This window comes from Physcomitrium patens, chromosome 21 (genome assembly GCF_059467195.1).
Source record: "Physcomitrium patens ecotype Gransden chromosome 21, ASM5946719v1, whole genome shotgun sequence".
Lineage (NCBI taxonomy): Eukaryota > Viridiplantae > Streptophyta > Bryopsida > Funariales > Funariaceae > Physcomitrium > Physcomitrium patens.
The window spans coordinates 5,438,128-5,464,709 of NC_143430.1; the positions used below are offsets into that span (position 1 = coordinate 5,438,128).

General features: G+C 36.2%; 2 protein-coding genes and 2 long non-coding RNA genes across 11 annotated transcripts; 2 read left to right on the forward strand and 2 right to left on the reverse strand.

The window, feature by feature from the left end:
- Positions 1-1,754: 1,754 nt before the first annotated feature.
- LOC112274151 (uncharacterized) lies at positions 1,755-3,882 on the reverse strand. The gene is made up of 7 exons (XM_090245717.1): positions 3,703-3,882; positions 3,420-3,566; positions 3,125-3,254; positions 2,833-2,885; positions 2,513-2,698; positions 2,149-2,282; positions 1,755-2,012 (listed from the first exon to the last, which is right to left on the reverse strand). The coding sequence occupies exons 1-7, from the start codon at positions 3,880-3,882 to the stop codon at positions 2,003-2,005; spliced, it is 840 nt and encodes a 279-aa protein (XP_090101843.1). The 3' UTR covers positions 1,755-2,002.
- A 296-nt stretch (positions 3,883-4,178) lies between these two features.
- On the forward strand, positions 4,179-7,518 carry LOC112274352 (uncharacterized). Of its 5 annotated transcripts, none has more exons than XM_024503778.3 (7): positions 4,179-5,509; positions 5,689-5,828; positions 5,960-6,112; positions 6,269-6,361; positions 6,652-6,710; positions 6,851-6,944; positions 7,059-7,478. In XM_024503778.3, the coding sequence occupies exons 1-7, from the start codon at positions 4,495-4,497 to the stop codon at positions 7,275-7,277; spliced, it is 1,773 nt and encodes a 590-aa protein (XP_024359546.1). In that variant the 5' UTR covers positions 4,179-4,494; the 3' UTR covers positions 7,278-7,478. The 5 variants fall into 5 exon arrangements, 1 of the variants encoding a protein (XP_024359546.1); XR_002967400.3 differs by having other exon boundaries at positions 4,200-5,509; positions 6,604-6,710; XR_002967401.3 differs by having other exon boundaries at positions 4,269-5,509; positions 6,604-6,710; positions 6,847-6,944.
- A 6,575-nt stretch (positions 7,519-14,093) lies between these two features.
- On the forward strand, positions 14,094-16,353 carry LOC149986731 (uncharacterized). Of its 4 annotated transcripts, none has more exons than XR_016499797.1 (3): positions 14,720-15,021; positions 15,241-15,322; positions 15,843-16,353. It is a non-coding gene; the product is annotated as an uncharacterized LOC149986731 (long non-coding RNA). The 4 variants fall into 4 exon arrangements; XR_016499798.1 differs by having other exon boundaries at positions 14,721-15,021; positions 15,481-16,353; XR_016499800.1 differs by having other exon boundaries at positions 14,094-15,638.
- A 718-nt stretch (positions 16,354-17,071) lies between these two features.
- Positions 17,072-19,056, reverse strand: LOC112274043 (uncharacterized). The gene is made up of 3 exons (XR_016499801.1): positions 18,799-19,056; positions 18,115-18,219; positions 17,072-17,676 (listed from the first exon to the last, which is right to left on the reverse strand). It is a non-coding gene; the product is annotated as an uncharacterized LOC112274043 (long non-coding RNA).
- Positions 19,057-26,582: the final 7,526 nt, after the last annotated feature.

Sequence of the window (26,582 nt, forward strand, 5' to 3'; positions counted from 1 at the left end):
AAGAAAACTATGGATTCTTAAATCTACACTAAAAGAAAGAAAAGAGTTGATAAGAGTGAAAAGGGCTTTATTCTTGCCTTTATATATATAATTTAATTAAAAGCTATGTAGTGATGTTCTATAGGACTTCTAATATGTGTTGACTTTGCAAGACACATACATTAGCTTATAAAGCAAGTTTTCTATGTGTAGGCCACATATTTAGCTTGTTCTTCAAGTTACCAACATGTGCGGTACATGGCCAACTTATTGAGTATGTTTTTAATCTAAAAAGTCAATTATAAACACCTAAAAAGTCAAAGAAACATCTATGAAGCTTTTAGAAAGCTTCTATAGAAGATATTATAGAATTAATCTATTTTTATCTACTTTTATTTAATTATATAGGTAATTATTGGTTTACATGTATATGTCCATGACAACAACATTGACCATAATAAAATTTAACACAACTAAACAAAATGGTGCATGAAAAGAAAAACAAAGCAAAAGAAAATAGACCAAAATTGAATAAAAAAGTACAAACCAAACTTTATCAAGATGAAAGGATCAAAGTCATACATGATTGGATATCCAAATGGCCATGGCTATTCTTAATTATACTTTATCTAAGCATCTTAGAACTTTTTAGAATATTCCTAATAGTAGGCTCCAACTAGATAACCATCTTAAGCCCTTTCTAAAATATTCTATAGTTGATCTTATATAAACGATCAATCTAGCCTCAATTCTAAAAACTTCTAAAAACTTCTAAAAACTCTCCAAACATGGCTTCAACTACCTATTTCTATGCATTGAGAATATGAATATCTTATCCATATCCCATTACATTAGGATTTGATTAGGATTTTATTAAGATTTCATTAAGATTTGATCTAAGATGTAATTAAGATTAATTAGAATTTTAATTAGAATTAAATTAGGATTTGATTAGGATTTCATTAAGATTTGATTTAGTTTTTTTATTCTAAGACCACCATTTGGATCCTACATCCTTCTAATCAATGGCCACTTCTTCGCTTCTCAGTCTAACCTCTATCAATTTTTAACATCTTTCAATTTCTACTATTTGACATCTATTTGCATTCTACAATATCATTTGCATAATTCACTTCACTATTCATAGATATGCTCAAGAAAACACTTTTTAGAAGTAATCTGAGCCAAAAAGATATTCAATTAAGTGCCAATATAGAAGAAAATGGCAAAAAGAAGGAAAGCATGGACTTTGCTTATTTAAGAGCCTCCACAACTATGACATAGTTTGATACACTTTCTACTATAGAGTAAGTCTTCTTTAATTGTTAATTTGCCTTAGTCATGTTTAATCAATTCATGTCATTTTAGCATAGCGGCATAGAGATTTGGAAGCAATAGCATGTTGATTTTGGATACTAGTCAATGGTTTTGGAACTTGAACTCTTACCATTTTGAATAGGCTCTCAAACAAAGTGTATGTAATTAGTGATATGATTTTTGCTTCTCTTTTTGTAATTTTTAGTTGATTTTACAATGGCTTCTATACCACATGTATGTACTCATTGACCTAAATTTTGTACAAAATCCCATCTATGTGATTGCAAACATGGTGGCCTTATAACCCCCAGCTTTTGCTTTAATTCCTCTCGTTTTTACTTAATTCTATCCCTTTGTTTAGGAGTCAAATGCAAAAACCTTTTTGATAATTTTTTTCAATTCAACTGCTATGACTTTTTTTTTTTTTTCTTTTTTCTTTTTTGCAATACTTCAAAACCTTATTTTCCTACCAAAAAAATTATATATATATGTTAAAAAAACCTCTCACAAATTGGTCGAAATCACTAAGTTGATGGTTTAAGGTATTTTGATGCTAAGTCTTGAAACGACCCCAGTACAAAGTTGCAGTATATTACACTAATTGATCGTTGTACGGCAACCTATTTTTGTGAACTCCAACACTTCAAGTTCATGTAGAGTAGCAAGGCGATGTGGTGGAGTGATGCGGAGAGTCTAAGCCCAAGGCTTAAGCCTTTCTACTGTCACAACCCATTTTAGGTCACTGTAAGCCTCTGTGTAATACACACAAGTTTCTGGTTTGCGTTATGAAGCTAAAAGATTGATTGTCTCCTAAAAATTTGATTTCAGAAAGAGATACACCCAGAAACTTACTTGACACGCCTCCAAGTGAGCACTCCTGATCGAACTTTCTTTGGCACAGCCGCGGCCCATGCATTCAAGTCTGGGAGGGGCCCTGTCAAAGCCAAGTGATTGTCCTCCTTTGTCTCCATCTTGCGCAAATTCAGCTGGCGACGTATAACCAACCACAAGTTTAGTATCCAAGCAAGCAGTTCTCATTAAGGAGGACTGAAAAGTTTATCAATTCTATTAAGTAAAAGGACCAACACAAAACATCGTCCCCAACTCAACGAAACTTTAAAATAGTACGCATTCAGGAGATGAGAAAGAGATGAATGACGTGACATTGCAGTTGGAATCTTGTGATGCTCAAAATCCAAAGAGAACTACGATGTACCTCGGGGAAAACGCGAACCAATGCTGAGATTGTTGCATCCCTGGCGGCTGATCCATCTTCCCAAGTCCATGTTCCGTCGTCATAATCAGGTGTAGAGTCTCGTCGTTCCACACACGTTCCGCCGCAGTTGATCATGATGCGTCCTCCGGGTTTGAGCCTCTTCTTGAGTTCATACCACGCTTGCACCTGCCAATACTTCTTTCACATCTTGGAGGCAAGAAATTCTCCTTGCGAACAATTCTAAAACAAGAGAAAAGAGAATAGAAGCAAAGAGATTTGAAACTGAGCAATTTGAAAATAATGGATTTGATTGTACAAACCTTCTGAAGTTGGGGCAATACCTCGCCCTGGTAAAAAAGATCCACTACTATTCCTGCCAGAAGACAAACACGCAGTACATGAGAAAGGTTTTTCTCCATATCAGGCTGCAAGTCAATGACCTAGAGAGTTCCATTCCCTAACTTCAAGAAATTGAGCCAGTAACTTCTTTACATCTACGAATACGTTAAACTTCTTTTTATTTGTTGAGTGGATGCTAAATCGTCAAGTACCCCTTTCCAAGGACTTGTGTTTATGTCAACAACTTCATGAACAAACTGTAAGCAAAAGTACCAGCAAAGCCGCCTGCCACAGTAGCATTTGGAGTCAGCGCGTCGTCGATGTGGACCGGGAGATAGCCGCCCTCCTGATTTGGAGACTCAAGTGATGCTAATCCCAGATGCAGTCTAGCCTTCTCCACCAGCTGCAGTCAAATCATAATCAGCTACTGGCATGAAAAAATCGAGGCAAATTCGTCAGTATATAGCCAAGAATTTGTACCTCGTGAATATTCCACAACCAAAACAATGATTTCCTCTCCACGCAAACTTCAATGTCAGCAGAGTTGCTTTGTACCTGAGTTGTTAACAAGAAGGGTGAATCCTGCGTATTTAGAAGATGACGACTCGGCGGATTCCAGAATACTCAACTCGTCATAGGCAGTCTTCATCACACTCAACATCGTATAATCACTCTCGCCATCTTGAGCCGCCGTTTCATATTGACTGCCATCTTCCTGTTGAGATTTTAGGTCAAAACAACGTATTACAGCAATTGGCTGCTGGTAACGACGTCGATTGATCACAGAAGCATTACTACAGCATATAATCAACCACGAATTGGACTGTTCCTGGCTTCGGCGCATTACCCACCTGCTTTTGGAGCAAAGCCCAGGCTCCGCTCCCTTTAGAAACAATCTGGTGGCAGGGACGAGCCTTCCCTTTAAAGCTGTACCCAGATGCAGAAACCAACCGGTTGTGGTAGGGAATGCCAGCATTTATGCAACACCGAGCCGGAGATTGCGTCAACGACAAACCTCTGGCACCCAACATTGTCTCCAAAATTTGTCCCGACGATCACATCATTGAATCCTCACAACCTGAAGCTGTTTCAACTTCAGCGACGACTTTCAACCACGATTACAGTCGCTCTGCCTTGACATGGAGTGGACTTGTGGGTAACGCACTCTCAAGCTTTTCGTTCGGTTCCAGAAGAGAGAAAAAATAAATTAGGGGAATCAAGTCCCAGTGCATCTGGGACACATGCGAATGATGGAGATACCGTGCAGACGTGGACGATGTAGTGGATAAAGCTGATATTGGGTAGAGAAGGCTAGGCTGGTTCAGCAGAGGGCAACTTGGCCTTCCGAAATGACACCTCTGGACCAGATTTTTTTCCATAAAGTAGTACTCGTGACCGCTTTTCCAATCGACCTTCTGCAATGAGCACTTCATTTCCTCACAGCGTCCATCCAGTGTGTGGACCACCGTGATGTCGATCCATTGCTGATGGTGCTGCACCTGCTCCTCGCAAGTTTTCTCTTGAATGGTGACGAGTGGTAAACGTCTTCGTCAAATGTTTAGGTAGTTTGATTGTTTCCAGTTGTGCGAGGAGTGTTCTGAGATTACGTTTAGGGGTTATCTTGTTGCGTGTTCTGAACGACGATGGGGACTTTGTGGGTAGCTACGTTTGAATCTACTCTAGTTTCTGGTCTGCCCGGCTGTGTAATCCCTGGAAGTGATTCCCAGCACAGGATTAAAGTTAGCAATTGGGCTCCTCCCCTGGCATTAAAGTCTAGGAGAGTTTTTGTCTCTGCGCAGCCGTCATCCTCCCAAGGTGAGGAATCTAGCTCTGTTGACAAAGTATCCGATTCAAGCAATCAAGATACATATTATAGTAGCTCCGAGGCAATTATCAGTGCTGCAGGTTCAGGTTCTGGAACTAAAGACTTAGATTCTCTACTCCCCTCCAGAAAACAGGGAAATGAAGTGGACCCAAAACCTCAAGGAAGTTCAGCTCAGTCTGCTCTCGAGAGAGCGATGGCTTACAAAAAGATGAAAGGGCAGGGCGCATCATCAAAATCTAGCCCTGCACCTCAAACTAAACCCTCTTCACCTCCTATGCCTCCTAGCGGTCCAATTAGAGTTGAGGTGCTGACTGGCAAGCCAATTCAATCAAGTAGATCTTCGTCAGGTTTGGACTTGGAACTAACTAGATCTTTGAATTTCGATTCCGCTAGTTCTAGTATAGGTTCGGGGTCTGCTTCTCCACAGGGAGGGGAGCAATCCGAGGTAGTAGTGTCCAGTTCAGTTCCCAAATCTGAAAACAATCAGATGGAGGGGAGTTTAGCAGCGCAGTTGTCATTTGAGAAAGCGAAGGCTTATAAACTGCAGCAATCTGAGATGATTGCTGCTCTGAACGAGAAAAAGCCAGAACCTGCAGCCCCGCCACCCATCGTTGAAGATGAGGACAAGGACAAGAATGTCGTGGAAGTTGAGATTTACACGCGGGATGGAATTGTCAAGCGGAGGGTATTAAAGCCTGAAACAGCCTTTGCCAATGTGAAAAATTACAAGGCCAAAGGTGTGTCAACAATGGACTTTGTGGGGCTAGGGTTTGCGGACAAGAAGAGCACGAATAGGCCCGCTGGATTGAGCGAATCATTTGAAGCTCCTTCAGGTATCCCTCCAATTATGTCTTGAAAGAAAATTTTAGGGCATGAACTTTCCCAAAGCTATTCTTCTACAATCAGTGTAGGGTTGGTGCACCTCATGACTGCTCATACCTCCAATTGCTGTCGAATTTTGGAAATCAGTGGAACGCTTTCTGGTTTATTCGTTGTGTAATGATTTGCACAGGTCCTTTGCCGGAAGTGGAAATGTTGACGAGGGATGCGGGTGTGGCTGATCCGGAAGCCACGGCTGATAGTGAAAATGCATACAAACCTCGGGTCGCAACTTGGGGAATGTTTCCTCGGCCTGCGGACATATCCAAAGCAGTAAGTCTTTAGTCTATTTCTCTATCTTTCAGTCTCACAATTGGTGGTATCAGCAGCTGAAACTTCTTCTGGTCGGCACGTTGTAAGGCTTCAGTAATAATCTTATGTCTTCAAGAATTGGCTGGTTTTAGTATGGAGGAGGTCGCAACATCAAGCCTGGTCAGAAGCTTGAAACCGAAGAAGAGAGGATAGCAAGAGAGACTAAGACGAAGAAGTTGCTAGATGATTATAAGAAGAAAGTGGGTTTAAATGTATCTCCCAAGGTCAAAGCTATGTGTGAGATGGTAAGCAATAAACCCTGCGGGCCGTTGCCAGCTCTATTTATCCTCTGATTCAAACCATGAATTGTACGTAGATCAGATTGAGGATGTCAGTAGTTTATTTGAGACTTTGTAGTTCATGGAGTGATCTCCTCTCTGACACTCACATTGAATCCGCAGAACATGAAGCAGGGGCAGAATTTGATGGACAGAGGCCGGTTGGGAGAGGCTCAAGCGGCATTCTTAAGCGTAATGGAGGAGATGCCTTTTCCGGTAATTCTTAATCCTTGACATACCTTGCTAGATCATAGCTGTTACCAGTTTCTGTCCAGCAATAATTAAAATCAAGCTCCGCTATTCATGTTTGGATGGTGTTCGAGGAACCTATATTAGGTGTGTTACAGGGTAATTTTCTCGTTCTTCAGAGCAGTAGACTTGGGTGTGCTGTGAAGGAAATGCACAGAAAAAGCAATGATTTAGGGGAAACTAAAGACTGAAACTATGTGTTTTCTTAGTTGGCGATTACCAGAAAGTGAAGAAATCTAAATATACTGGGTTTGCAGAGCGAATTGCATGGAATGGCAGCCCTGCAAGAGGCTGTCTGTCTGGATTCTTCCAACAGGTTTAACCTTCGTCATGGCCATTGAATTTTATTTAATTTCTCTCTCTTGAACGCAGCGCAATTTCGGAGTTTAAGCTCTCTCTTGACACTTTACTTCGACCTTAAATGGCTTGACTAAGAGTGAAGTTGGGCTTAGGCAGATCGGATGAAGCGAAAGTCAAGTATGAGAAACTGGTGTCTCACCCTAACGGGGCAGTTCGCAAGAAGGCCCGGCAGTTACTTTTTGGTTTCCAGGTGATTGCTTACTAGTGTCTTTTGGATGTGGTTTGGAGTTCTAGCGAAATGAGTAATCTCAGCTATATCAAAACTTGTGTATTGCAATTGAATAATTGTTTCTCTCGTGTCCAGGCTGCCGTAAAGCTGAAAGTAAAATCACGCTACGACTGGGACAGCTCCACCTACCGCAAGTACTTCGACGCTTTTGCTGATGGATACAACACTATGTACAAAAACACTGAAGAACCTGCTACTTTTGAGGAGACGCTCATGCAAACCGTACCGTATGCTCTCCTGCTCATATTCCCAATCGTCCTCATCTTTACACTTGCTGTGCTAAAGAACGTTTGAAAGCCTCTGTGACAGTTAATGTAGTTGGATGGATTCTGAAACGAATTAAATGAAGTTCGAACATGATTTGCTTCAAGTCGTGTTCGGCTACTTTTTGTATCATGGATATTAGAAATTGATACATGTCAGACTTAGAAATGCTGATGTGCATCATTTCAATGGATGTTAAACAAGTTGGCATCTCAATTGCACTTCGTAGAATATCCTCATGCGGGCGCTCGCTCCATGACGTTTTGCCTCTCGTATGCTGTACAATCCTCAATATCCTCATTGTTGTGTCTTGGTTGCTAAGCATCTTGGGAACTGATGTAGAATGTGCTTGACCTACATTTGGTAAGAGTAAAGTACAGGTAACTCACTGTTTCATATATAAATATATATATATATATATATATATGAAAATTCTCTTTGACATTTTCATTGGCGTTTGCTCGCAGTTGCGTGTCACTCTACCCCTCTGGTGAAAAGAACACTTTATTAGCCAGTGGGTACATCATTTTACATCTACAAGTGCTTATAACTGACATGACCAACTTTTTGTTTGCACCTATGGTCATCAAAGTTGAATTGACTGTCTTTCTAAGGAGGCGCCTGCAGATCGAGCACGTCACCTATATTCCAGGAAATAATTCCGTGTTCCTTTGCGAATGTTCATACCGAACGGTTATCGTTGTTTTTATGGCATTTTATTACTTGTAAGACAACGTACAAAACCTTTTTGACGTAGGCTACTCAGTACAAGATCAGGTAAGCGCAACGGTATTTGTTTTTGTCGTTATTACACAATCATCCGGAAGCGAATTTTCAGGGACTTGCAAAAATAGTTCGCATTTCACAGTATTGTACCGTGTTATTCTTGTAAGATGTGACATATTGTACAAGAGAATTGAAAATGCTTTGAAATATGTATGTTGTGGTCATTACATTTTAGAATTTATCCTTTCAGTATCTATTTTCACATGTTTAGGCTGGATTTGTAATATTCCACTGAATCACAGTATTGTCTAGGTATACGTGTTATGATTGGGGAAAAATTTCTGGCCTATTTCAATTAAATCACTTCCTCACGAGTATGAACAATATTTGAAAATGATCTACATATCTTACTAAACAGGGTCAATTCCTAGAAGTGTGAAATTAGGAGCTAAGGTTGTAAATTGTTTTCCACAGCTACCGCCTAGCTCAGCTTGCAGTAAATGTGAGCGCGGTTGTCTTCTATCCAGTTAAATACTTTCAGGAAGATTCCGGATGCCAAAATAGTGGGCTTGAGTGCCGGATCAGCGAAATGTTTAAATAGCAACAGACTAATTGCGCAACCTTGGTATACAGCGGTATGCAAATAGATAAGTAGCATGTTTGTGAAAGTGGAGCATCTTTTCTACTAAGATTGACATTACTTCCACGTAAGATTGACATCATTTCCTCTAAGATTGACATTTCACTGTTGAAGATCACCCAGGCAGTGCAAAAAAGCTCAGCTTTAACCAACCTACAGCACTAACGAAAACGTTTTTTCGACAAATCATATCGAAGAGTGCATTGTGCATCCCTAGGATATTTTGCAGTGACCAAGATATTAGCATCCACTCACTAAAATTCTTCAAAGACTAATGGTTGATCCCCTCCCTTGTGAGGTTTATAACTTCATGGACAGATCATATACTTGATGTTATTCTATTCTACTGTACATAAAGCATATTCCGAGTTTTCCATTACAATATATACCGAAAAATAGCACAATTGTACTCGTGGGCGTGGCGTTGGTTTCACAAACATTGACAGCATGTTCGTAGATTGTCAAGGTGAAAAAAGATCTCCATAATCGGATATTCGTAAACAAAGAAACACCAAGCGAGGAAAATATTGATTACAACATCATTCAACAGATTTATGAAGCGCTAGAAACACACAAGAGGAGTATCACTGCTCACGAGTGAAGGCTTTCAAAATCGTTTATTCAGATCTTCCGAGGTGAAATCATCCACACAGTCCACTCTGGGCAGATGGTTTCTAACCTAGTACATGTTTAAAAGTAGGACATAGCCTTGGCTCAAAAGCCCGTCAGCTCGTGTGACCAGTAACCGTGAATCGTCGCGCCACAGTTCGAAATCCCAAAAATCCCTGCAAATAGACACATATTAAAAATGGCTTACAAGTAAAATCTTCGGAAGCAAAATTGTCACATACCAGAAGCTTGATTGTGTTCACAAATGGTTCCTGGTCTCGCCACATTCGCTCGAGAGCTGCTTAGACTTTCAATTGCGTCCTACGCAGCTGCAAGTACAATGGAAACTGGGTTCATGTTCCGTGCACGCTGTCCATCCTCGGGACAAATGAAAAGTCCTGTCCACGATGCTGGACCGTTTGATGTAGCCTGTTACCCACTCACTTCTTGGAGGAATGCATCTTCGTCTCCGTAAGATTCCAAAACGAGCTTCAATTCGAGGGACAACAGGACCTATTCTTTTGAAAATCTATTTGGATCTACACTTAAAACGCAAGTCAAGTATACTAATTTTGTTTTCCCTCTGCCATCCGACTACTAAGCTCCAGAAAATTATCACTAATTCTTTTATTTGTACCACTGAACTCACCTTCCTGCGTCCCCAGAGCCCTTAAATCTAGCCCGAGCTTCAGTGACTGGAATTCAGATTTGAAAAAGCGACGGTTGTGAAGATGCAGTACTCCAAGATGAAAGTGGGCAACACGGCAAAATTCTTGGTAACAAAATTCTGTTCTAGCAAGGGAGAAGCCGCTAGACGGGCTCGTTGAAGCTTCGCAATGTTGAACAACTTCTCTAGGATTTAACAAGTGAAGCAGAAGCAGGAGTTTCGGAATATGGTCTTCTATTACACAGAATAATCTCCCGCGCCACAAATCATTGGAAACGACTAACACAGCATTGGATTTAAATGAATCTCTCAATTGCACAGGAAAAGCACAGCACATCCGCTGAGAAAAAAAAAAAAAAAAAAAAAAAAAACACAGTCCTGGCTCTAGACCCCAAGAAGAAAGGTTCTACAAGGCGCTAAGATGCAACAGTACTTCTACTGACGACCTCAACCTTCTTATAAATAACACGACTGAGTGTTCAAACAAGCTCCTGAATCTGCCGGGACAGGAAGTGAATTCAAATCCGCAAGGCGAACCTCAACATAGTCTCACACACTTTCCAGCACGAGGAGCAAGCACCTGGGAAAGGAAAAGAAACTACACACGTAGAATTACAAGGAGAGCTACAAGTTCACAACTGTCGAACCCACTATCTCGCACGAACCGCTGAATCAGATCTCTAGTACGCAGCCGCCTAGGACTTAATCCAGGCCAAGGTCTGTGAGGGGGAGGGGGTGTATGCTCGCCAAAGCACATACGAAATGGGAAATGAGGCGCTGAGTTTTAGTGTTCAGAGCGGAGTGAGAAAAGGGGAGTTCGGCAAATAGATTGGCAAGTCTCCGAAGTGGAGGTGAACTTATAGGCAGAGGGTGAGGACTGCGGCGTACCCGAAGATGTCTCACAATCCAAGACGTGCGGGGTGGCTTCATTAATAAGGCCACACAGCCACGCTACGCAAGAGATAGAGAGAAAGGGGTCGCAACACACGCCCACGACGTTCACAGGTCCCGAGCACTACCAGATTCGTGAAGGTCCACAAATATACTATCATGCCCACGATAGAAACAGCACTGTGATTATTATTAGCGCAAGTAAAGCTCTGGTGCCTTCCTTCACCCCCTGGCATCGATAGATTGATATATTGACGTTTAACGCCGGCAATAAAACAGATTCCAGGTCAACCCCTCTCTCTCTCTCCTCCCCCGAGCTCAGGGACCTTCGGTTTGTCTAGCTTGCTTTCCTCCAACGAGGTTCCTTCTGTCTGGCTGTCTGTCTGTCTGTCACGAACCTGCATCGACATGCTGTTTGTTGGACTGAACCTGGACGAAATCGGTGGACGATTCATAATTTCGGCGACGTCGCGCCTGCTGGTGCTGTTGGGTCCCCCGTTATCTGTAGCGATCACCGCAACGTCTTTAATTGTTTTTTCCCACCGCAAGGACTCTCTCTTGCTTTTGTAAGTTTATTGGAAGTAGTAGCAATCCATCGACACCATAACAACCATCACTACATCATATCCCTTCTTGCTTGCTAGCTAGCTCCACTGCCATCGATCCCTCCCTCTTTGCCATCGTCATATCGCATTATTATTATTAATATTAATATTGCGGTGGTGCTTCGGCGGAGGAGGGGGCGGAAACATAAACACATACTTACACAAATACACACACATATACACACAAAAACACACCTTCTCTAGACAACGGGGCGAACTCAACTCAAGCAAAATAAGGCAAATTAAAGTGTGGATTTGTGCATGTTTGTTTTTTTATTTGTGTGTTTGTATAGTTCTCAAAAACTTAAACTAGAACTTCCGTGTGTGGGTTGTCTTTGTGTGCATTGTGTAGTGATTTTCCCAAGTGGGTGGGTCGTTGAAAATATATGGGCCTTGCAGAAAATTGAATTTTGTTTAGATTGTGGTGCTTGTACTTGATTTTTCTGTGATTTGGGTTACAAGGTGTTAAGAAAATTTGATTGTATTCGTGATTTTACAACTTAGAAATGAATCCAGTGTGCTGATATCTGCACAAAAAACGTAAACGCATGTGTTGTTACCTTAGCCCTCTTGAAAGGAGTTTGTGCAGTTTTTTCACTTTGATTTTTTATTTTTTTGGCAAGAGAAATCTGTATGACAATGATGTTAATTAGCTTGGGTGGACAAACCTAGGTTAACTTTGACAGGTTATATTTTCATTAAAAAGTATTTGAGAACATGTATTCATGTGAATGTAAGATAATTTTGTGTGTTGATTTTGGAAATATATGAAATCTATAATATTTAGCATTCTTGAAATGCAAGGAAACAAATTAGCTCAATACAATATCACTTTTTGTTAACTTCATGGGTATACTGCTTTTCTTGAAACATAATAATAATGATGATAATCAAAATAAAAATAAAAATTTGCAATTACAATGAACATGTTTATTTTGCCTATAACTTAGCATTATTTTCAATTCCATTCAAATGAAAAAAATTGTAGAAAAAAACACATTGAAATTAAATAAAATTGAATAAATAATTTACTTTTTTTATTTGATATCTAATTAGAAGTGCTTATTTTGTAATATTTAAATTTTGCATGAATTTATTCAAAAAATGATATTTTATTTCTTGACAAGAAATACATGAGTTTGAATAAATTTTATATTTTAATTATTTGGATAAATATGAAGAAAATAACCAAAAATCATTCAAACTTTATTATGTCACAATGCCAACTTTTTATGTCATCAATGTCATAGGATTTTGCTTAATAGGTCCTTATGATACCACAATTGCAAGTACAACCTTAAAGTGATGTCTACTACATGTAGCACGTTTATAAAGAAAAATATGTAAAACATAATAATGACGTCTCAATACAAATCCAAGATACAAGGGATATTTTGTTTAGGGGTCTAGAAAAGAAACTATAAGTCATAAAAGGTAGCAAGAGCTTAAAACACATTAAGGTGACATAATTCCTTTGGAGGTGCCAACTATTTGAATAATTGTATTTTTTATTTTATCTCATCTTTAAAAAAGAGAAAATAAATATTATGTTATCACCTACTTAATAATCAAGTGATGAAAATTATATATGTATATGTATATATATATATATATACACAAACACAATCCATTTAATTTAATATTATAACAAATCAAAGAAATCACAAGAAGATTATTAAAATCTTAAAATTTAAGTGGAAAAAAATCAAATCAAGATAAAATAATATATATTAGAAGATGTGAACACGAGTTTTAATAAATGTAACTGTTAAAACAAACCAAGTTCAAAATAAGGATAAAATAAATAAATAAATAAAAATACATAAGTTATGCAGTCACTAACTACTATATCCTAACCCTTCTTTGTTCGTTTTACTTTGCATAAATGTATAATGCTCTAGGAATCAACTTCTTAATAAAAAAAAATAAAAAAGTTGTAAATATAAACATAATTAGTACAAGAATAATATAAAGTTGCAAAAGGATCACTTATGTTACTATTACTTTATTATACATGTGGAACTTTGCTAATCATGTTATATTTTAGGTCAACTACCTTAATTTAAGAAAATATTCGGGATATAAGAAATTTATAAGGAAATATCACTTTATAAAAGGAAAAACTTCATATGTTTTTGGAATATCATGTCTTTACTTGCCAGAACATACTGATTTTCATTTATTTAATTAACAAAACTTATTGAGATAAATGTTGTTTTTTATGACATCTGCAAATTTGCAAATCAATAAGATAGCTATCTCCACATGGTATATATTTCTAATTTTTTGTTGATGAAAAAGATCTTATATGTAACAGTATGATACAGGAAAACATGTATATGTGTGTGTATATATATATATATATATATATATATATATAATACAAATCATGCAGAGATTTATCATAAAATTTTTAACGTATTGTGTTATTAAAACTTGACAGTAAAAGCATTCAAAATCATTTGTGTACATTCATAATATGTGTAATGCTTGTGCAAAAAAATGTACAAGACATACTCTTGTATATAGAAACGTAAAATGCACCAAAAACTTATCTAATGTATGTTGTAGGTTGAAGGCCGGCACCTGCTTTTCAATATAATTTAATTCCAAGTAGCAATACACTTTGATACATTATGTTCTTTTATGCAAATAATTTTCATGAATTTAAAATATAACATTTATCATTTTATTTTTAAATCGTAACTATATCATATAAGGTTAACAAAATAAAAAATAAAAAATAAAAAGTAAAATCTCAGTTTTACTGATGTAATACATTGATTTTAATCAAAATAATATTGGAATCAGCATGTACTTTAAAAATCTCTATTATGCACTGACCTTTGAAGTAGAGCATTTAGTGATTTATTTATTTATTTATTTATTTATTTTTCCAAAATCCCAGCATATTTATATACACACACCAAAACTCAATAGTAAATTTAAAATTATTAAAAATTAATTAATGCAAGAAAGTAGTCACATAGAGATTACAAAAGAAATAATTATCCAACAATAAAGTTAATAAACTTTAAACGATTACTTAAAATGAATGATTCTAATTGAATAAGTAGTGACAGATATGACCTTAGCCTTAACAAAATCAGAAGCACTTCTTTATATTGCACAAGTCATTGTTGACTTCCATTAAATTTTAAAAAATAAAAATAAAAATAAAAATGTATAGTTACACAGACTTAAACATACATACAAATATACATATATCATTAATTTTTGGCAGTGCTATGACCAAAGGGAGAGGGGAAAACAAGGAGGTGGGGTGGGGAAGGGGGTGTGGCTTTAACACCTATATATATATATATATATATTATATGTATATTTATTGACACACATACACACATGCATACACCTAGTGATAAATGAATGCACTATACATTTCAAAAGACAGAAGCACGAGCATCCACGAATACCCAAAAGCTGGCCACGAATGGGCACGCTCGTGTACCTCAAAGCAAACCCTAAAATCCAAAACCAAAAAAGAACGAGGGAAAGCGAGCGAGAGAGAGTGAGAGAGAGCGAGATTTCTGACAAGGAATTCAAGTTGGCCGTGCTCCGATGATGCTGATGCAGAAAGAAAGAGGAGGAGGAGGAGCATTGCATTCATCCCCAATTGTACCCCTAATTCTATCTCTTCACCACAATTGTGGGACACAGATAGACACACACACACACACACAGTCACATAGAAAAATGCCGCTTCGGGGGAGGAAGGAAGGAAGTTCAACCTCAATAACAATAAAAACCCCTTATCAATTTATATATAGATAGATAGATATATAATATTGTAGAATTGTATATTTTTGTTTTTAATTTTATCACGCGTTCTTTTAGATCACTGTTTGGGACGGACAAAAATTCACCCGCTGCTGTAGCGCTGGAACTGGCCTGACATTCCCAAGGAATCGTTGCTCAGGTAACACCCCTCGCAATCTCGTATCTCATTGGCTGGCTCCTACCCTCTTCCTGCTCATTTTTTTGTTGGTTTTTTTTTTTTTTTAATTTTTTTTAATTATTTATTTTTAATGCACGTGTTTTGTTGGTTTGTGGCATGGACTGGGGTCGCCTCACAAGAGTCGTTATGTTGAGCTGGCGTGATTCGAATCACCTGCAAAGAACTGGATCTTCTGTGAATTCTGGTGGATAGGGGTGGTGAAATCATAGTTTCGTGAGGCTGTTTGAGTCACTGTGGGGTGGATATGAAATTCACCGCCATGGTCTGGTTAGATTCGGTATGTTTGTGTCCAAGGTGGTGTTGTCTGGAAACAGCTTTATTTGTCGACGAAAATCGAGCGAGAGCGAGAGTCTTACATCAGAGCTTATGATGTACCGATTACCTCCACCGTCAGCTTGCCAAGTAGTTAATATCAGCCACGTTCTGTAGTGCCCTGATCACTACACACCTTGCTTTTCTGAAGTTATGAATCCCACTTCAGGTGCTCCCTGTCGCTGCTGCATGGACATGAATGCACAGAATCGCAGGTGGGTTATCACGAAGTATGGAGAAACGTGGTAAAGCGAAGCATCGTCTGACACCCAGCAGTGAATGCGTTTAAAAGTGTCGAACCAGGTAAAGAGAGAACAGGTGGGGGGCTTCAATTCCCTCAACAAGGTCGAGTTAAATTCCATCCAGACCCTTGTCAGGAGCATGAAACGCACTGCTGGGGTGTCGTACTCTGTCACGGTGGAGTGACGCATCTTCCCGCAGGTATGGAGCGTCCTCTAACTGCTACACAGTGCATTGCAGAATTGTCTGTAATGGTGGGACGTGGTTTTAAGGACACTTAAACATTCCAACGTATCATAGATACATAAGACCGCAAGGGCCTGTAGGAATCACTAAACAATGTAAATTAAGCAATAAGAGAGACAACATATTAATAAACTTTTGAGCACAAGAGATGACAAATGATAGTGGGTTACGAAAACCCGGAAATTATTCAAAAAGCGTCTGCATGTTGATGAGAATGGTGTAACTCATGATGCTATGAGATCGTTCACGTTGAGCGAATTGGTTGCAAGTCAGCGGCTCGATACACGTGATGCTGTGCGGCTACAATTGACGCTTTGGATGATCAACCAAGAAAAAGGGAATCATAAAAATATCCCGATTGTGGTGATTGAGAATTAGTGCGGTTATCACTAATAGATTTGCACCTGAGGATTATTAAAAGTGAGGTATGGTAAAATAAGTCACTTTATCATATAATTGCAGGTTTTTCACTCACAATCTACGAATCAGTTAATCAAAATTTGCCTAATTAAATCCAACTTTACCACTGGAGACTCTCAGTCAACCGCGCCTGAACCCACATATTCGTAGTGATGAATCAGTAGTGTACCAATTCCTTCATATTCATACTTTTCCTCTCATCTGACTTGGTCCACAATGACCGTGTAAACTCCTTTCCTTTACATCAACTACCTTTGACATATCTCCCCAAAAATAGTACTGAACCGCAGTTTCACAAACAACTTCCATTCGGCAAAGCTAAGCATTGCTGGAATGGCATCAATCTTTCGACAAATATTATATATAATATCGGTGTTTTAGATGCAGGTATAGTTTTAACTTCACATATAAAGATACCCTCGAAGACGTAACATGCACCAAGATGAGTTTAGGACTTCAACTGACGAATCCAAGCAGCAGCTTCGAAGGTTATCTTTCAAGGAACATCAGTTTACCGTATAACACCGGTTATGTAATAAGATGTACATATGTCAACTAGATCGTGGAAGGTGCAGAGGCCAGTCTCATCAGGATGTAAAGTTTAAGGTCAAACTCACTTCAAGTCACGAGTGTAGATTGAAGCACCTAATTACATCCAAACATAGATCATCAGCAGTGCTAAAGCCCGATTTGTAAGAGAGTTGAGCACATACTGAAAGGAGTTGGGCTCTATACAGAGACACTAAAGCCTGCACATATTGATTAGACCCTCAAAGACACTAGAACCCGTAGAACAGAGGAAGGAGTGTTCTTGCACCATTATTCTGATGATGAAATGCTGTGTCCTAGAGGCGCGCTGTGCAGATCTCAGTCCTAGAAACCAGCGGAATCCCATCCATACTGAAGACAAACGACGTAAATGCTCAACTGTTCACAAAAAGACAGAAAGATTACCATATAACTTTTGTACTGACATATTCCGAGAGCCTCTACCAGACAGAAAGGACTCGACTACATGATGCACATCAACATATGAAAATGAGATCATCGACGGTCACAGAAGCAATTGGAATGCGACGCACCCCTTCCTCTCCACACTGCGAATTTTTGACAACACAATTATCAAACTAAAATTAGATTCGATATATTACTTGGTGTCTGGAATAGTTCATATCAACAAAGTAACAAAAGGAAGAAAACTATTCTGTACGAGTTGCATCTATGCAAAGAACTCCATCAGTGATGATGGCAGATGTAGTAAGTACTCCAAAACTTAATGCAGTGATGAAAATCCTGCCATCGACACCAACCGCATATAATACATATTCTTAGAGGTCTAATACAATAGCATTCAATGATGTGATGAAAACTCTAGGACTTAGAAAACTTCCAAGAGAAAGACTCTAGACCTTTGAATACATAAACAATTCCTGTGAGATTTAGAAAAGCTTAAACCCAAGTAAAAGCTCATCAAATACAGAACTGCCCTTAGTGAAAGTGTAAGCCTTCTAGAGTTTTTGAATCTGTACACATACATTATGGCTAGCTTCGTGGCATATTCACTTGCTGGACACCAAACGCAAGAGGAAGGACCTAAGGTTGTGGCCTGACCACATCTTCAGCAACCGCGCAGTCATCACCTAACACGCCAAAAGCACAAAAGAAATCAACTCCTAGACTGAAAATATTGAAGAGATCCCGTCCTTTGTACATACTGCACATAGAAATCCCACATCCTCAACTAGTCTGTTTTGAATTCTAGGGCAAATACACATTCGGCTCACAATGGTAACGGCTTCTGCCCTCATGTTTATGTCCCCAACCACGCACCTATAACTAACCTTCAGAACAAGTTTCAACCAGATGCATCACGATCTGACTCTTAAATGCTACCTGGCTCTGTTTACAAAAAACAAATACGCAAATGATACAAATCACAGACCCTTATCAATCGCAATGCTCCACAGCCTTTAACACCTTTTTATAAAGATACTCACTTGGAAATTACTAAACTGTAAAACATATAACAACCGATCCAAACGTTCCTGTTCAACGCCAATTCACCCACTTATCCACAACAAGTTAACCATAGTCACGCCGATCAAAAGAACCATTAGACTTGGAAGCAGAAACACTGCAACAGAATTCATGTCCAAGCTGGGAAAACCTAATTTACTTCATAAACCTCAAAGTGACCGAGAAGAAAAGGCAAAAATTACCTGGAATCTTTAGTCTTCCATTGCTATCCAACGCAGATCCACAACTTTAGTATCGATATCAATGAGAAATTGTCAAAGAATGACCCGTAATCCAACTCTTGCCCTAAACCTCTTCAGATCTAAAACCCTAAATCAAGCCCCACCAAGCAGAAGAAGCATCACCATCTTGCTCATTCAAATCTCATTTTTTGGTTCCATTAAATAGTTTACGGGAATGTGTGTGGATGTTTGTGTGACTGTATGTGTACCTGGCTTTACTTCTTTGTACAAAATAGCCAATATGTGTCCTAGTTTGATACATTGTTTTCATGGTAAAATCAAATTTTTTTTTATGCATGGAACCTATTGGGGAGAAGATTCGAAGCTTTCTGTACGCAAACCTGGAGTTGAAAAGTAACCACGAAAAAATCAACTATGTGGATTTGATTTCTTTACGTTAGTTTTAGTTTTTGTTTTTAAGTTTTTTTGTTCTTATGAAATTATGCAATCAAAATATGTTACTTAGAGAAAAATCACTATGCAATTTGTTTTTTTAAAGAACACATTTCATTCTTCAAAATGTTACAACACTAATATAGCATGCAAATTAAAATGATTAATTTAATATCTTTTATCTATAAAATATCTAATCTTAAATACTAAATTAAGTTATATTATATCTTATTGTTTTTTATATTAAAATATTTTAAAACAGAATTGTTAAAATTTTAAAAGAAGCATTTTAAATATGTAGAATTTTTGTTCATATAATTAGAATTCATTTTTGAAAAATTGAAATAATTTCTATAATATACTAAACATGTATTTAGAAAAAGAAATCACATGATTGACTAAAAGTAGTTTTGGATAAAATGACAAATTTTATTTTCAAAAATATTACCAACATATTTTAAGTATAAATTAAATAATTTTTTGTTGCATGATAAAAATATTGAAACATTCATTTTTCTTAAATATAATATATTGATTATACTATTACACTAATATTAAAAATAAAATATCACATAAATAAATATGATTCAAAATTAAGTATGTTTCATAATACTCAAACAAATACAAGTTAATAAATAATCAATCTAATAAAATAATTAATTCTAAATTTCTATATACTAAATTTTTATAAAAGATACTTTTGACTAATAAAACTAGTAATATCTACTTAAAATTCACTATTAATTTTTTACTATTAAACATCTATAATTTTTCATGGATATACATAGGTACTATAGTAAATACCTATATGATTAGCTAGAAGTAGGTAAAAATAGATAAAAGTAGATTAATTTCATAACACCTTTTAGAGAAGCTTCCTAAAAGCTTCATAGACATTGCTTTGATTTTACATGTGTTTTTAGTTTATTCATTGGTTAGAAACTTGGTCAACAAATTAACCACATCTTGATAGCTTGTGGAACAAGTTAACTATGTGGCGCACATATAGAAAACTTACCGTGCAAGTTAAGATACGTGTCTTGCAAAATCAACACGTTTAAGAGGTCCTATAGGACATTGCCATGTAGCTTTTAATTAAGAATATATATAGAGACAAGAGTGAAGCCTTTTTCACTCTTGTCAATGCCTTTCTAGTCCTTAGTCTTATTTTAAGACTTTTTAGTCTTCTTGTTTTTAGCAACAGCCATTATGGTTCAATATTATATCATCTTTGAATAATATTCTAGTTTCTTTTAGTGATACAGGAGTGTATTGAGGATTTTCTTTTTTCAAGTTTCATGTCTTTGATATTTTGACAAAAGTGCTAACTTATTATTTCTATCTTATTTTAAAAGTGAGTGGGTTATTCCATGTTTATTGTTGTATTTTGAAGGTTGAGGACTACTCACTTTTAAATAAAAAAATCTTGTTTTTTAACACTAATCTTTTCTTTAAAGAGATTGAGTTATCCCTCTTTGTAGAAATATTCATTTGAGGCTGCAGATTATCCTCCTCTAATTTAACTTTTGAATTTATTTGAATTGTCTATAGAAGGAAAGATTATCGATGCTACTCTCATTGAAAGTGAGAATAGATTTACAAGTATTGCACATCTTTATGAGCTTGTCAACACTCTAAGAGTGAAAATCTTACATATTTCCAACGTGAATCATGGAAGTACAATACCTACACCTATGAAAGAAGTTTAGAGTCTATGGTAAGAAATTGTGTAGTTAAAGAAAGCATGTAGATTGATCTTACAACCAAATTTAAGAAGTTTTGCTTTTACAAGTATGATGGAGATAAGAATTGATATGCCCGAGAAGTTTGATGGAACAAGATCCAAATTTTGATGATTTTTGCAATAAGTCAAGCTCTATCTAAGGTTGCATCCTTTCCAACACCTCAATGGATTTACTCAAGTTAGATTCATAAGTGCATTTCTATCAAAAAGTATTTTTTCTTGATTTGCACCTTTAATGGAAAAGAATTTGTGATTCTTTTATGATTTGAATTCATTCATAGAGGTATTTATGGTGTCATAATGTAATATTACTATATAGTGAAACTATAATCAAAATTATATTTTTAATTATTATCTAATTATCTTAATTCAGTAATAATTCAAGGTATCTAAACATGGCTTTTATAAAAGCCTCGTAGGTTATTTTCTTATCTTAATAGTTAGTAGGTTGAAGGTTAGTTAGTAATTTTACTTTCTAACTGTAGAGACTCTCTTACTACCTTAGAAAGACCATAAATTGATAAAATCAGGATAGAAGAGATAAATAATTAATATAATTGATATTAGAATTAAGTTGAGGATAAGGTTGGGCTCAAAAATCCTTAGGATAGATTAGATTGATACCCAAGGATCGAGTGTTTGTGAGACATGGTCGAATTAGACCTATGGCTACTAAAACAATCGCCTAGGGCAAAATAGAGATTCATTTGAAGATTGGAGATAAAGATTTGAGAGCTAGGTTAGGACTTATTCTAAAAATATAAGATTGGTTTCGATAGGATTTAGGGACTTAATAATTATTATTAGAAGTTAAGGTTTGTATTGACAATTTGGGATTTATGCAATGAAATTAAGGCTAGCATTCTTGGCTAGTTCCTAAAATTGGTGTCACATCTATAATTCAAATTTTGACAATGCTTGGTTAATTAGGTTTTCTAAGTATATGTAAAATTTTGTAATAATCTAATAATGCAATTGAGAGATATTTGGATTTTGGTACAAGAACAAATCAGAAGTTGGTAGTTTAGAGTTGGATAGGATTTCTATGATATTTGGAGATCTTCTAGTTGAATCATGGTGAAATTTGGCATGGTATTGAAGGACTTGAAGATCAAGGTGGATACCAATTTTAAATCAAAGTTAACAGTTGGAGAAGGAGAAATCACTACTCGAACTTTTGCTTCACCTTTCAAGTTGGCAGTCGAGTGACATCAGTGCAGTTTTTGGAGGTTTTCTCACAACATGTAAGTTAGATTGGGTTGAAAAATCTTAAGCATATAGAACACTTATATTAATAATTGAACGTAAAATTTTACATCAAGTAGATAGTAAAATTAGAAGTTATAGCTTGTCAAAGCTCACTAATTAAGGTTGGAGCTTACAAGAAAAAACTAAATTGCTTAAATATGAAAGTAACAAGATAATTGAGGTTTATGTGTAATTGAAGCTACTGAGAAGAATGTTATTTTAGTAATTTTGAATAAGAATTTGGATCATATTCTTCTCATATGCGTAAAACCTATTAAGATTTCTTGGATATTTGTGAAACACAACCTCTGCTTTCACAGCTAGGTGCCCGGTGCATTTCCAAGCAAGACAATATGTAATACAATAACGATCACATTTGGAAAAAGTGATCAAGAAAGAGTAGTAGAGACCAAGCTCTTATCTTTATAGTAAGGATTACAATCAATCACCATATATATTGCAGAATTCCAAAACCTTGCTTGCGACATAGGCTGGAATGACAAAGCCTTTGCCAATCAATTTTGATATGGATTCAAGGATAATATCAAAGATTTCTTACTGACAATACCAAAGGTAAAATCTTTGAAATAATTTATTGCTCAAGCTATTACATGTAATAATCGATTATTTGAAAGACTTCAAAAATAAAAATATAGCTATAGAAAAACAAATCAAATAATGATGATAGCTCTCAAGTTTTCAAAAACTTATTTATTAAGGCCAAAATCAATGTAAATTAATACAACACATTTTAAATTTCTTACAGAGTAGAAAAAGACTCAAGAACATTAAAAAGGCTTATGCTTATATTGTGGAGAAGCTATATACACTATTAAATATTTTCCAAAGAAATAACACAATCACATAATGAGAAGAACAATAGCCAAACAGGATGATATATCAAAAAATAAATTTCTCTAGCTACAATAGATACCATGCAACTAGGATCTTACATAATTCCTAGTAAAGGTCTTATTCTCTCTTCAGATCCTTCACCTTGTTTTATAATAGAAGTTTATTTAGGACCAAAAAATCACAAAGTCTTAACTTTTGTAGTTTCATGAGCCTTAGCTTTTTTTATAGACAAAGATTTTGTTAAAAAACAAGAAATGTTGTTAATCAAAAAACTAAACATATACATGTAGAAGCCATAGATAGTTGTTTGCTATCTTCTTGAGATGATATGCATAAGATTGTTCTTTTAGCAATTAAAGATTATAATATCATAGAAATATTTAATATAATAAGATTTTTATTTCACCTTGTTATTTTAGGATTATCTTGATTTAAAAAATAAAATCTTTAGATAGATTGGATTTCTCATAATCTTAATTTTTTTGATAGTTTAATGTTGTTGTATTACGTGCTATCTTGTTTGAAAATGCATCGAGCGTCTGACTATGGAAGATAAAACAATGTTTTGCAAGTATCCGGGCAGGCCAGTGGATTTCAACAATCTAAATACAAACTATTTTGAATTTCAATGTAAAAGCTTAATCCCAATACAAAGTACTTAGAAACACTATTTTTAATAACTTCAAGATATTATAAGTACAAAGTCTTTTTTTATTTGTTAGTTTTATTTTTATTTTATTATATTTTATTTTATTTTATTTTATTTTATTTTTTATTTTTAAACCCTAATCCTAGACATCAAGCTTTGACAAGCTATAATTCTCAATCTGACCATTCGATTGTTGTAAACTTCTACCACTAGTGTCTTTGCAAGCCTTCTAAATGCTCAAGAAGTTTCAATCCAATCTAACTTACAAATTGCAAGAAAATGTTGTAAATCCTCACTAATGTATCTTGACCGCCGCTTAGAAGTCCTCGACTTACTACACCAAAAGTCACCTTATTCTAGTTGGTAGATCTCTAAATATTATAAAAACCCTAAACAACTCCAATCTTCTAACTTTCGATACCTCTTTACACTAATGGTCAAATATCTTCTATCTGTTCCATCAGATTAATACAAACTTTTGCATGCACTCGGCATACTCAACCCTCTAGACACTTCTAAATTTCAACCGCAGAAGTTTCTCCAATTTTACAAAACAATCAACAGTACCAGCCTTAACTTTATTACAAAAAAAAAATCCAAATCACCAATACAAACAATGACTTTCAGCAACGATTGCAAAAGTCCCCCCAAACCCTATGAAAATCCAGTCTTATACCTTTTTGAAGGAACTTGAAGCTTGCTCTCCGACCCTAAAAATCCTGATCTTCGAATGCCTCCTTTGTTTTCTTCTCTTCTCTTTTAACTCCATAAGGTCCTCTATTCTTCTGCCCTGGACTCTGAATTGGAACAGCAGACCTGCCTCCATAGAATTCCCACCTCTAAGAAGATCTTTCCACGGAAAGGACATTTCTCCAAAACGACATAGAAAATGGAACAGCTTGAAATGGAACCGAAGCCTCTATATTCGGGACATCTTCTTGTACCTCCATTAAGCATATTAGGTATCTCCATCGGTATATACCTACTAGGCTTATTCCATATAGGATTAGAAAATGATCCTGGTCGTCCCATTGGTACGGAGGGTACTTTGTTCAAAGACGCCAACAGAAGATACGCTGTTGTCACATTCGGTGGTACAGCTTGCAATGGAGTGACATTAACTGGCCCCTGAATATTGACATTAGAATTGGCCAATGTTTCTAATATCCAAGCTGACTAAATATTAATAAATCTTTTTTCATTTATATTTTTACCATATAGTCGTGTTACAACACGACATCGACCTCTTCTGAACCTATGCATCCTCTGGTATACACCAAATAACCTAATTGTTGCTTAGTTCATAATATATTCTCCAAGTCTTCGACCAAATCCTCTTCTTTATCTTCTAATATCCCTAACTTGCATAATTTTCTTTCAATATTATATAATCTTTTTCTTTCTTTTCTTTTAAAATCATCAACTTTCATATACATAATATTTCCACTCTCAAAAATACTAATAAAACTTGCATCAAAGGCACCTTCATCTTGCGACAGTATCTATTCTTTTGTACCTCCATAATCCCACTTTATAATGGTACTTCTCCAAAATCCTTAAATCCTTCAACAATCCTAAACAATGGTTTCTCCCTCAACCTATCTCAATTCCGTTCATGATTAGGAGGTACTATGAGAAATTGTATTGCTTTCCTTTTATCTTCATTATGTAGCCTTGCATAAGCAGAATCATCGTCAAGTACTTTTGTTTCCATCCGTGTTGCCATAATATAAGATTGTCCTAAAACCAATGGATAAGACGTTGTATCTTGAACAAAGAAATGTTGTTCTATTGCAACATCTCCAATCCAAATTTTGACATCTGGATAAGTTCCATATAATTCGCCTCGTATATTATTAGTTGCTCATATTGCCCATCCATGTTCCATATCAATTAGCTATTTCTGCTTCTTATAAAGATCCTTAGATATAAGATTTATTTTAGAACCATGGTCAACTAAACCAAAAATTGATTCTTCTATATCTTCTACTTTTACCAATACTTCAGTACTTGTCCTTACTCAATGTTTTTGAGTATAATGGCTTGAAGCTTTCATTTCCTTATCACTATAGTCTTTGAAACGTACTCGTTGATTATATCCATTCTTTTCATTTGTTGATTGCTTGTAACCATTATTAACCTCTTCTTCATCTTTATATAATCCTGCATCAATAGCATGATTCATTCTAGCTTTTCTCATTAATTGTCTCTTTCACTTAATGCTGTCAATGATAACATCATGAAACTCCTTCTTTGTAATTTCTAAAATTTCTTTCAATGTAAATTCTACCTTAGCATTTAATATACGTTCTTCCAACACCCCTTTTAAATTTGTTGCCGCTTCAATATCAAGAAGAAGCTTATAAGCAATTGATTTATCCTTATCTTTTGTCTCCTTTGTTTTTTCTTCCAATGATGTCGAAATATTCTTTATAGGTAATTCTTGTAAAGCCGCCTCATGAGCCTTGTCTCCTCGAGTTTGTCTCTTAGAAGAATTTCCTTCTCTTGTATCATCAAAATTTTCTCATCTCTCTTCTTCCATCAAAGCTTCATGTTGGTTCTTAGGAATATAGGCATGAACTGAAAGAGTCTCAATAAGATCTTTTCAACCTGTTGCACCTCGTATTGTAGCTGCAGTCTTCAATAATGCTTTCCGAGGCATTTTTCTTTTTTGCATTGTAGAAATAGTAGAAGCCCAAAATTCACTAGTTTCTATACTTCTATTAAAGTCATCATCTGCTCTAGTACCATAACTTGCACTCTCTCGTAATGCTTTTTCATGTTCTATTAAATAATCTTGAATCAATACTTTCATACCTCCTTTGCCAAAATTGGTTTGAAGGAGATCCTCTATAT